Source organism: Aphelocoma coerulescens, chromosome 27 (genome assembly GCF_041296385.1).
Source record: "Aphelocoma coerulescens isolate FSJ_1873_10779 chromosome 27, UR_Acoe_1.0, whole genome shotgun sequence".
In the NCBI taxonomy this organism is placed as follows: domain Eukaryota; kingdom Metazoa; phylum Chordata; class Aves; order Passeriformes; family Corvidae; genus Aphelocoma; species Aphelocoma coerulescens.
In genome coordinates this window covers 149,421-161,628 of record NC_091040.1, presented here as the reverse complement: position 1 = coordinate 161,628, position 12,208 = coordinate 149,421, and the positions used below count along the sequence as shown (strand labels likewise).

The window sequence follows — 12,208 nt, the reverse complement described above, 5'->3', positions numbered from 1 at the left end:
GAATGTTCCCAATACCCAACCTACTGTCTGAGTCTAAATGAGCCAGTGAAATGACAGTAGGTTAAGTCAGGGAAAGACAAAACCAAAATATCCCACCTGAAAACCTTTCATTTCTCAGTATTTCATTGTTTTCTCACAGATCTAACACTGGGTATTATTTTCCATCAGCAGCTCGTGCTGCATTCTGCACTCTCATACTGCAGTGGAATTAATTCTCAATCCCATCTCCAGTGAAAGCCCTATCCATGCTTTTCAGACACACATTACTATTTTTCACCAAAATTATTTCCACCAAAAGTAACCAAAATCCCTTTTCAAGCCTGACATCTCCTGCAATGCAAATCACTAAATTTTAGAAGTTATGCCTAAACACAACAGTAGAAATAACGCAACCCAAACATCCTCAGGAATCCTCATTCTTACAGCTCCTGTGGCTCTACACTGCAACAGAAAAACCTACCCAGATACACACACAGTCACAGTTTATGGCCTTTAATCGTAAATACCACTTGCTCTCCTGCTTTGGGCTATTAGAGAATAAAATATAAAGAGAGATTAACAGTTCTATTTAGTTGGAAGAATGAGTAATTACTTCTAAAAATGATTTCCCAGACCCTTCTCAAGCAGCAGCAGCACTTTAGATCTGCACACATTTACAAACACAGACAGACAGGGCTTAGAGAATTAAATATTGAGGAAATTCTACCCAAGATCAAATTGAAACATAAAAGCAATACAGGGATCTGCAGCAACATTTTGCACCAGCACCAGATTTCCATCCATAGGACTAATTCCAGCCATTCCTACATTAATTTTTAGGTGTCACTTTGCAGTACTGTGCCATCCAAAGCTAACCCTGGAAAACTGCACCACAACGAAAGGCTCATCCCAAGTATAGAAAAATGCTGAATTTAGTTTGGATCAACACAAAAAGGTCTAAAGAAGCCCATGAAGGGAGAGCAAAGGATTAGTGCATCATCTCTTGGCTGTTACAGAGGTTGTAAATCCCCATCCCTGGAGGTGTCCAAGGCCAGGTTGGATGGGGCTTGGAGCAACCTGCTCTAGTGGAAGCCCACGGCAGGGGGTGGAACTGGATGGGCTTTAAGGTCCCTTCCCACTGAACCCACTCCATGATCCCATGCTCTCTGGGTCCCAGGAGGAAGCCCGCCCACGCCAGGGATGCCACATCCCCATCACTGCAGCACTAGTCCAAGCTGCTGCCATGTCAGACGCAGGACCATAAACTGCTTTGCAGAGACCAGACATAAATCTCACTAATGAATACAATTATAGAAACTCTTTATAGTAATTTTTTTTAATTTATCAGCCAGGAGGTACAATCAATCTACTACTAGTGCATTACCTGTGATGGCTTATGAACATTTTTTGCCAATTAAAATGATGTTGGGGATTCCTCATATCCTCGAAGGTAAGGAACATTCCCTTCTACCCCAGCATTTCTCAAGGAGAAGGAAATAGTCACAGACAAGGGCAAAAAGGTGTTAGAGTAAAAGAAAATCATTTTAGGAACAAAGAACTTACCTTGTATCGATATTCCAGTAAGCTCTCTGTTTGAAAGGGAATTTTGTGAACTAAGAAACCTGCTCCTCAAAGAAATGCAAGTCATGGAGCATGGATCAATGCCCAGCCTCTCCTCTAATGCAAAGGAAGGTTTACCCTGGTCATATAATGCCATTAATGTGCACAGCAGCAAAACAAATCCCTCCTCAGTTAGAGAGAAGATAAAAAAACCTATAAATAAATATTCCTACAGAGAGAGAAAATGGCATCAGAAACAAGAAGTTATTGATACGGCAAATAATCAATAGCCTAAATGCAAATTATTATAAAATAACTGAAAGTAAAAAATAATTGCTTTAAGGCAAAAACCCATCACTTTTCTTGGGGGACAAAGAAAGAAAAAAATTTAAAAATTGGTGAAAGCATTTTGTTTTCACATCTCTGTCTGCTTCTCACCACTATGGCGGCAGCTGGCAACAGCAGATGGCACAAAATTCAACCCCATAATCTGTCAGAGGTGAGCTAAAGTTTCACCAGACTGAGAAACTGTGAAAGGAAAAGTCAGGGGAAGCAGGACACAGCACGGCTGGTGGCATTCCACCGGGGACAAATTGTGAACCTCTTCTGGAGGAAGTCAATGAGGAAAATTTACTTAACCAGCATATGTGTAATGTGACAAAACCCACCAAATTTCCAAAACACAGTCTGATTTTCATGTGGGAAACAGGGCTTAGCACAAGCACCAACATGGAAAACACTCATAATGGGATTATGGGGTGGCCTGTGCTGGGCTAGGAGTTGGACTCCATGATCCCTAGGGGTCCCTTCTAACTCAAGACATTCCATGATTCTTTGATATGGCACTTGGATGTTTATTTGTATCATTAAACACATTTGTAATCATGCCGTGCCCAGGCTCCACAGTGACTTTACATTCACTTCATCTTCCTCTGCTATCACCACTTAATTAGCTGTTCTGCCTCCCTTGTGCTGCCCCATCACCTGGATGAGATGTAAATTACCTGCTAAAAAAAATTGTGTATACTATCTTTGTTTTGCTTAGCAATTTCAATTTGAGACTGTGGAGCATTTAATTTAATGAGTCCAAGTTTTGCATAGCATTACAGCATGCAAAATAATTACACTTTAAAAATTACTGCTATACACAAGATTATGGAGAAACCTGCTAGTGCCAAAATTATTCTATTTCTGTAGACAAACTTTGAAATTTATTAATGAAAGTTTGCAGTGAAACAGCTGCTCTGCTGATTAAATAAGTTATGACTAAGTTTTTGTGGTGCTTCCACATAAGCAGGCAGCTATTGAAGAGCAAGACAGACTAATTGTGTAAAATTGATGAAATGAGTTAAGGTTAGACATTAGGAAAAAATTCTTCCCTGTGAGGATGGCGAGGCCCTGGCACAGGTTGCTCAGAGAAGCTGTGGCTGCCCCTGGATCCCTGGAGGTGTCCCAGGCCAGCTTGGATGGGGCTTGGAGCACCACCTGGGATAGTGAAAGGTGTCCCAGGCCATGGCAGGGGTGGAACTAGATGAGTTTTAAGGTCCCTTCCAACCCAAACCATTCTGGAATTCTGTGAAATGTTGGATGTGGGCTAAATATTCCAGGGCTTTCAGACTGGGAGGTGGCAGAAGGGTGGTGATGAGTTTGGAAGGTGCCCCTGCAAATTATTTCCTGCCTTTAGAGCTGGCTCTGTACACACAGTTCCAGTGATTCTGGCACTCTCTTGAAGCATCAGTGCCTAGATTAAAGCCCTGGTGAAACCCAGGGTCCAAGTTTAAAGGCAGTGGACTAAAGGGCCACCACATCCGCAGTTGCTCCCTGCAGTGTCACACCATGCTCAGCAGTCAGGCAGGTAAGTTGCTTCTCCTCCACGTACTCTTGTTCTTGGAGACCACAGCCCAATTTTATTAATCCTCATTCAGATGCAGAAGTCTGTTCTTGCAGCAAACCTTGATGGACTTCTACCCAAAGGGCTCCAGAAACATCTGTCCCCCACACTGAATTTATGAATTCATGAATGGAATATTTTTTGCAGTCTATCTAAATGCAAACTGCGCTATCCAGGTAAAAAGTCCACTTCAAATATACATGTTTGGTTTTATAAGGACCAAATAATCTCTTCCCTGTGGTTTAAGATCCATACAATTCCTAAATTCTACACATAGTATTAATACTACTGTGTGTTCAGCTTCTTGGGAGTTGAAGGGGAGAAGGTAACAAGGAAAAATGAAAAATAATGATTTGTGCACATTCAGTGTTGGTGTGGATCTGGTTTTACATAAAAATAGCATCGTCTTTACACCTAACTCTTCTTGCATTTGCAAAGTCACACAGCTGCTCGAGCAATTAGTGAAAATTAAGTCTTTGCAATAGCTGCATCTTGTATTTAGGTTAGCCAGGACACTCCAGTATGTTACACAACCAAACCCAATCCTTTCTTCTTAATTGACATCAGGCATTATGAGGCCAGTAATTATATTTATTCATCTCCATTAAAGGACAGAGAGATACTGACTGGCTGCACAGTTCAGTCTACAGATTCCTTATTACTCCTGGTAGTACAAGGACAAATCAATCCCTGAATCGTTTTCTATAGCTCCATGTCAGTCTGTAAACAGTGAAAACACTCAGGGTGCCAAAAAAAAAATAAAGTTTGATTTGAACAGGCCTCCATTTGCCCTCTACTTGAGTCACATATAGCAGAATTTAGAAAGCCATGCTGTTACTATTTTTTTTAACCTAAAAGGGTTTTTTATTTGTTTTCTAAGTGAAGTATTTTAGAACTGTATGTCCTCAACCTCAGAGCCTGAGGCTCACAGAGCAGCCTACACTGGGACCCTGCTCAGCAGGTCCAACACCTCCCACTCACAGCAACCACAATTTAGACCAGGTCACTCGGGGCTTTACTTTTCATAATTCTGATCCTTCTGTGACTTGTTTATGAGGAGCTGCCAGGAACATGTTACCTGCATGACTCACCTTTCCCTCGTCATCCCAAGCTGAAAGGAACGCTTCAGCCTCAGGCACCTGCTATTCCCCTTATTTTTATGGATCAAATCAATAAGGAAATGTGGACCAAAGGTAAATCCATACAGCAGAAGGAAACACAAAGGTTTTCACAAATGCATTGAAGCAACAGCACAGGCTGCAAAGTGCCCAAATCACCCAGTGCCTCAGCCCCAGACACCCAAGCTGCATTCCACAAAAAAGGGCTTGTCTACAGCCTAAGAAACCTTCTCATTTCCATGGGAATGTTTTGGTCCCCATGATGCAACTGAAGTCACCTGCAGTGACTGATGGCAAGAACACAGAGGGGGAAGCTGTGAACTGTGAGCAGAGCACACACCAACAGTCAGCCCAGGTTTCAAGGGGGATAACAAATACAACCTGTCCATGGGGACAACCCGGTATCAGCCCCAACCAGCACAGGGTACACCTGTAAAAAACAACAGAACTGGTTTTGCTTTGAAAACACCTCAAAGTTGAGGCAACATTTTGACTGCCTTTTGAGAAGACAAAAATCTTCCAGAACTTTAAAGGAATAATCAGCAGAGAACTGTCTCTAAACTGGTTTCACAAGATCCATCATATACCGAACAAAACACAATAAAGCAAGTTCTTTGGTAAGGAGGTGCCTAATTAGTCCTTTCGGTTGGTTTAACATTTCTTTAACAGCCTCCTGAGTTTGAAGTAGCCACTGCAGACATTCCTTGGTGCAGCAGGTGCATGCTACAAGGTGTTGCTGTGAGCTGGCAAGCCCTTCACGTGTGTCCAGGTGAGGTCAGCGGGCAGAGCAACTCAATTCATTTTCTGTAAAAACTGGCACAGGTTGCCCAGAGCAGCTGTGGCTGCCCCATCCCTGGAAGTGTCCCAGGTCAGGATGGACAGGGCTTGGGTCTTGTGGAAGGTGTCCTTGCCCATGGCAGGGGTGCAGAATGGGATGATCTTTAGGGTCCCTTCCAACCCAACCCATTCCATGAAAATACACTATATGTTTTTTTTTCCTAGTATCTCTATTCAAATCAGCAATTCATTTTCATGTGGCAAAACCCAAAAGCAATTCGTTTATTCTCTCAAAGGGACCTACATAACCACTGTGCCCACTAGAGCAGGACCTTCTAAATTAACTCAAAGTTAAAACAAATAAATAAAGGATTTACTTGTAAGATCCACAAGGATCCCACAAAACAGTTTAATTTTCAGCAAGGAATCACTTTCTTTCCCCCCCCTCAACAGAGAGAGGGACACTGCTCACAGTGCCAAAGACAACTACTAAAATTTACCAACCAGATGATCCCAGAATGAAGAAACTAATGGCTCAAATTACCAATAGATGTTACGCTACATCTCACACACACAAAAAAACCCCAGGTTATAGGGTTATTCCTGTCTGAACCCAGACACCTTTGAGACCGTCTTCAAGGTAGCAGAGCAGGAAATGCTGGAGCAGATGCCAGGTGGGCACCACACCCCACAGCTCCAGAAGAATCAGCCCTGGGTCTCTCCAGAAGCAGCTCTAGGCTTTGCCCTCCCCTTCTCCTAACAAACCATAGCTGACACCTTCCCATCGCTCTGTCCCTCACAAATTGCAATTTCTTAAATTAACAGTGTTGAGAATTACTATCTGTTTGTAACAAACCAAAGTGAACATACCTTGCCACACAAAGTCACTCCAGGCCAATTACTCCATGTTTTACTTTAGTGTCTTGCCTCAGCAGCTGCTCAATTATTCAAAGTGTGAGCTGAGAATTTTTAGGTTTTGTAATGGAAAAGAGATGCAAACATAAGTAAAACTTTCATCAGCGACAGGGTATGTGGTATTTGGGCACTGTCAGGCTCCCCACAGACAGAGCCATCTGGCTGGGGTTAAACCAGCACTGGTTGCAATATGGAAACATTCTAATTAACGAAGTAAAAATAGCAATTTGACTTAAGAGGCTTTGGCAATTCATAAACATACTTAAGTCCATCCATGCATCGTCCAAGTTCCTCTGTCTTCGAGGAAGGTCATTGGCAGAGGAGGACTTAGCAATTTGTTTGGTTTATCGAGGGAGCTCTAAGACGGATCCAGGGAAGCACCACCCAGCCAATGCGATGCCAAAATGCCTCAGCACCTTCCAAAAGTTGGTGCTTTTTTCCTCCACCTCTTCCTGCTACATTTTTATGGCAAAAACTTCCTCTTTTTAGGAGCAGAGCATGGACCCTTGCTGGCACTGTGCATGACAATGCATGCACTTCCTAACAGACTGCCCAGAGCAGCTGTGGCTGCCCCATCCCTGGCAGTGTCCAAGGCCAGGTTGGACGGGGCTTGGAGCAGCCAGGGATAGGGGAAGGTGTCCCTGCCTATCACAGGGGGTGGAACTGGATGAGCTTTAAGGTCCCTTCCCAACCCAAACCACCATGTGATTCAATGATAAACAGACTTCAAACTGTAAAGGTCCATTGTCTTCCTGTGGGATATCCTACATTAACTCCCCATATTGCTTATCAGTTATGAAAATCCACAGGAAAAAACCCAAAAACAAACCAACTAAATGACCAACCCAGTGGTCAGAGGCCAAAAAGACTTCTTAGAGGAACTGCAGAATTAAAAAAGAATTCTTTGCCTCTGCAAGTATGTTTGTGTTTATTTTTATTGCTGCAGTGCTTGGAAGTCTGAACTGAAATTAAGATCCTACTGTGTTGGCAGCTGGTACAAAAACAGAGCAAGAAAACACCCTCGTCATTATAAATTTATTAACTTAAATTCTATTCCTACAAGAGACACTGTTGACATTCCTACCCAGGAATTTCAGACACAAGTACAAAGGGGGTTTTTCCCTGGCATGTATAGGAAATCAGAAATCATATACACCAACATCTGAGTTATTCTGGAGCAGAATGAATCCTAAATAAGTTCAGGTATCAGTGACACTGATCTGTACCTACCTGCTAACCTATGACAATCATCTCAAAAGCTGTTACTTGTTACTAGAAAAAGGCAGGTATTTCTAATCTGGGATACAATTAATCTCACCTATTTCATACAGAAAAAGTAGCATCCTTGTTTCTATTAACATGAAGTGACTCTTTTATCCAGAGACACCTATACTGAGTATGTAAATCAAACCCACCAACCCTTCCTTTTTTTTATTTTGATGTGGGAAGATGACTTCATGACAAAAATATCTGGAATAAAAAAGATTGTGTTGCTAGTAACATTTGGGTATTATACTGTGTATTTCATTCATTAATTTTAAAACCACCCTACCTATGTAATTAAAATACAGACAGCGATGATACAGCTGGATAGAGACACAAGAGAGCTTCCCATGTCACATTAGGGAAAAACAAATGCCATCAATGAGCCCACAGGTTTCTGCCACCAAGGGTATCAGTGTTGTCACTGGGTGTCTCCTGCTCAGAGATCCTCTCCGAACTCCCCATGGGGCGTATCCATCTGCTTTCCTTAGCTGAGAAGGTCACAGCCAAAACACACAATTCAGCCTTTAGTTATTGATTTTCTACTAAAACTGTTTCCAAGTTATAAAAGCCTCCAGCCTCCATATTTGGGCAGTATTTCCATCACAGCTCACCTTGGCAAGTGTGCCCCAGCTCTCTGGAGGGAAATATGCTAAATTCTATATGAACAAGGAAACTACACTAGTTAGGTCATAAGATTTTATATCAAGAATGTGCTGATAACTTGCTAACCATTAATTTTTTTGTTCATACCTAACAAGAAATTCCTAAGCATATCAATAGAGAAAGTTAACATCCACAGTCACCTTAATTACAATTCTGACACAGACCTGCTGGAAACCAGCTGCAAAATTTAAAAAATGAGACTTCTTCTGATAACCCAGAAATCAGAGGGACCCATTCAGCTGTTACTGGCATTCATTTCAAGAGTAAAATATAGAACAGAATCATAAAGTAGTTTGTGTTGGAAGGGACCTTAAAGCTCATCCCATTCCACTCCCAGACAGGTACACCTTCCACTAGACTAGGTTGTTCAGACCCCATCCAGTCTGGCCTTGAATACTTCCTGGAATGGGGCAGCCACAATTTCGCGGCCTGTGCGAGTGAGGTTGGGGACTTTTAAATACTTTTTTTAAATGGCCAACATCCAAAGCATTTATTTATCCCAACTAAAAATTGGATCAATTTGTTAATAAAATGAAAATTACTCTTTCAGCTTAAGCTTCTCCCACACTATGGCTAAATGAGCCATCCTTGTTTTGTTTAAATGTGGGTTTAGAAAATACAGTACCAAAAGCTCCGAGTCAGTACGTGGTACCTTTCTGCAACTGAACATGCTGTAACATTTTGCATGGGAAACACTTGTCTTAGGGAAACAGAAAGAAAATTCAGAAAACTGGCTTGAACTAATAAGCAAATTATTACGACATGGCCTGTTTCGCTGTCGTTATGTACTTAGGAATTGGCCTCTGTTTTATTTGATTTTTGTCTCCCTGGGCCTTAATTTCCTTGAAGTGCTTCCAGGTGCAGCTCCCCCCCTTCCCCTGTCCCAGCCTTTCCAGTGCAGGGCTGAAGGGGCAGGAACACACAGCACAGTCCTCCTGAGTTGCTTCAGAGAACAAGAAGTTCTATTTTCACCACTTCCCATCTATTTGAAGGGACGATCTGCTCTCCAAGTATGTCAAGGAAAGAGGTAAATTGTGATGATTGTACAAAGAGCAACAATAGGGACAAAAGGCCTCGTGGAAGGACAGGGATGTGTCTTGGGCACACGCAGTGACACTAAGTTCTTGCTTTATTTAACTTTATTTAACTGTCAATAAAGAGAAGGAATAGCTGGATATTCCCTTATAAGGTGTGAGTGGGCTTTTAACCTGCAGGGCAGCTTTCAGAAGGCACTTCCAAGCTCGGGATCTTTTATCAGCCACTGGGATCACCAGACAGGACTAAGGCAGCTATGATGTTTACACACCCAGAATTCTAATTTTTCTTACATTTTAGCACTATGATCTCCTGAAGCTTTTCTAGGTGTCTGCATTTAATAACACAGCATTGCTGTAAACTTTCAAACAAGTTTTGTTTGTGTAACATAGTCATTAAAAATACAGACGCAGTTCAAATCTCAAATTTCTAAATAAACAAGGCAGAAACAAAACCAAGAATACCTTCCACTCCTTTTTATGCCTTGGAATAAAACAGTGTTGACACCTCAATGATTTGAGCATTTCACCATGAACAACTTCAAGGAATACTTTAAAAAAGAAGAGTAAGTGGATGACTTAATCCTACAAATCAGACAAGAACAATATGATGAATAAACCATTTAAATGCATTATTAATTCTTGTGGTAATTCTTTATTTCGTACTCTAAAAATGGTCCAAAGGTCCAGTTAAACAGGTTAGTTTTGTCTATCAGCAAATCAGTAACAAGAGTCTCAGAGGAGAAGTGATGGCTAATAATCATTCTGAATTCACCTAACAGAAGATTTTCAGACCTATTCAGATGACAAAGAGTATGTTCTGGCAAGATCTGGACACCTTATGAAAGCTTCTAATAAAATCATGTCCCTAACTTGCTTAGGTTTTGAGGGTTTTTTGTATCTAAGAGAATATGGGTCGGTTTCTATACTGATCTCATCCTCAAAAAGAAAATTATATAAAAGGAAACATAAATCCTTCCACTTCAGAAAGATCTTGCTGCAAAAATTTCCACAATTCCTTCAAATAGGTCATTTATAGATGGAAGCTTTAGCAAAAATTATCCATGAGTTATCTAAAAATATATCTGATACTAAAAAAAATAGTCCTCACAGACATGCTGAGAAGTTTGTGCAAGCAGTAGAAGAGGCTGAAGAGGAGAAACTCCTGAAAAGGTGCAGCTTACAAGTCAATCCTCTCACAAAGAAAAGATGATTTTTTCATTAAGAGTATTAGCAAGTTATAGACATTTACTCTTCCTTAAGGGAAAAAAAAAGGAAAAAGGAAGGGCAACTGCAACTCCAAAAAGAGAATTCCAGAGTCATCCCTCACATCTGGTACAGGTACTTCCTGCAGCCAAGAAATGCTTTATGAACACAGAGGAACACACGTCTTGGAAAAGCAGTCACTTCACATACACAGTGCTGATCATAAAAATCCCTCAAAAATAAAAATATTACTCATACCTGGAACATAATCCTAAAACGGAGCAATACAGATTCAACATCTGTCAATATAACAACCAATTGCAAGAATCTGCATTAACAACTCCCAGGGACAAGCACCACTGAATAGAAATAATATTTATCTTTAGGAACTGGGGAAAAATCTGATATAGAAAAATCTCACATCTTGGGTGGAGATTTAAGTTAAGGCATATCAAGACTAACAGGGATTAATTATATTGAGGAGAGTGTGATGAAAATGGAGCTGGTTAACAAACACTAACTACAGTAGGGTTTGTTACATTTTGTCTGGGAATGCTCCTACCACACTAAATGAGTGAACACAGGAACGTCCCCAGCCAGTACGCCATTGTTTAATATCCAAAAGTGAGTTCTGCTCGAGGAGCACAGAATCAGTATTCAGCCTCATATCCTGCTCCATAAGATCCCTTCCTTCTTGTGAGAACTTAGGAAACTGCAGTGTGTGGGGAGGCCCTGGCACAGGCTGCCCAGAGCAGCTGTGGCTGCCCCATCCCTGGCAGTGCCCAAGGCCAGGCTGCACAGGGCTTGAAGCAACCTGGGTTAGTGGAAGGTGTCCCTGCCTGTGGCAGGGGGTGGGAGAGGAAGAGTTTTAAAGTTCCATCCAACCCAAACCTTTCTGGGATTCTCTGATGCTATATTTAACTTAGACTTGTCTCCATTTTAATTCTCTTTCCTGCACATGAAGATGTCACTTATTTTTGTAAAAGGTCAAGTTCTGATGACAAAAAAACATATTGTATATTCAACACGCTCAGGTAAAATGGCAAAATCAACATGCATGTGTTGAATATTTCTAAAACAATTTATTTATTTAGAAACATTTGATACTTAGTAAGTTTCTAGAGTTGTGAGAAACATTACTTTTAGTTTGCTTGTATAAAATCCAAAAATCCATTTTAACAGATAAGATTATCAATTTTGCTTAAATCCTGTTTTAAGGGAAGGAATTCAAGTTTGTTCCTGGGGCCAGGCCTCTTCCAGCAGAGAACCCCCAAGTTATTAGACATCTCAGTGATTTCTTACTGATTTTCCAGATGAAATTTCTGAAGTCACTGACATAAACCTTATTTTCTTAAAAGATTTGACTGGATTTTAAAACTGTTACAGATACACAAATCATTAGGGTTTCCTCAGACATTCTGGAAAGGACAGGCCACTTTCCCAACAGTTTGGCTGAACAAATCCCTTAAATTGGTATTATTTCCTTTTGAAGATAGTGTGTACATTCTCTTTGAATTGTACATGAAAATACTTTTTTTACGTTGAATAAGAGAAGACAAGGTCACCTGATGTGGGAAGACGTAACTTTTATCTCCTTTGCACATGAGCACAGAAATTTCGGTGGGATTTGATGGAAAACTCCTGCTCCCTCTACTGGCTCAGCCCCAATAAAGCACCAATACTTCATCACTAACCTGCCAGTAAATGGGAGAAACGCCACAAAATCCCACATGTATCCAAAACACGAGCCCTGTGTCCTGCGTTCTGGGGCCCTCACTACAAAAAAGACCCTGTCCAGG

At 41.2% G+C, this 12,208-nt stretch overlaps 1 protein-coding gene across 4 annotated transcripts in view; it reads right to left on the bottom strand.

Moving 5' to 3' along the window:
• Window positions 1–12,208, bottom strand: part of TANC2 (tetratricopeptide repeat, ankyrin repeat and coiled-coil containing 2) — a 196,517-nt gene that overhangs the window by 142,380 nt on the left and 41,929 nt on the right. For 3 of the 4 annotated variants that reach the window (XM_068996358.1, XM_068996359.1, XM_068996360.1), the window contains one exon: window positions 4,930–4,978. The exons of the other annotated variant lie outside the window; for it this stretch is intronic. In XM_068996358.1, the coding sequence (XP_068852459.1) occupies window positions 4,930–4,978 (49 nt within the window). The remainder of the gene's footprint in view (window positions 1–4,929; window positions 4,979–12,208) is intronic. 4 annotated transcript variants of the gene reach the window in all.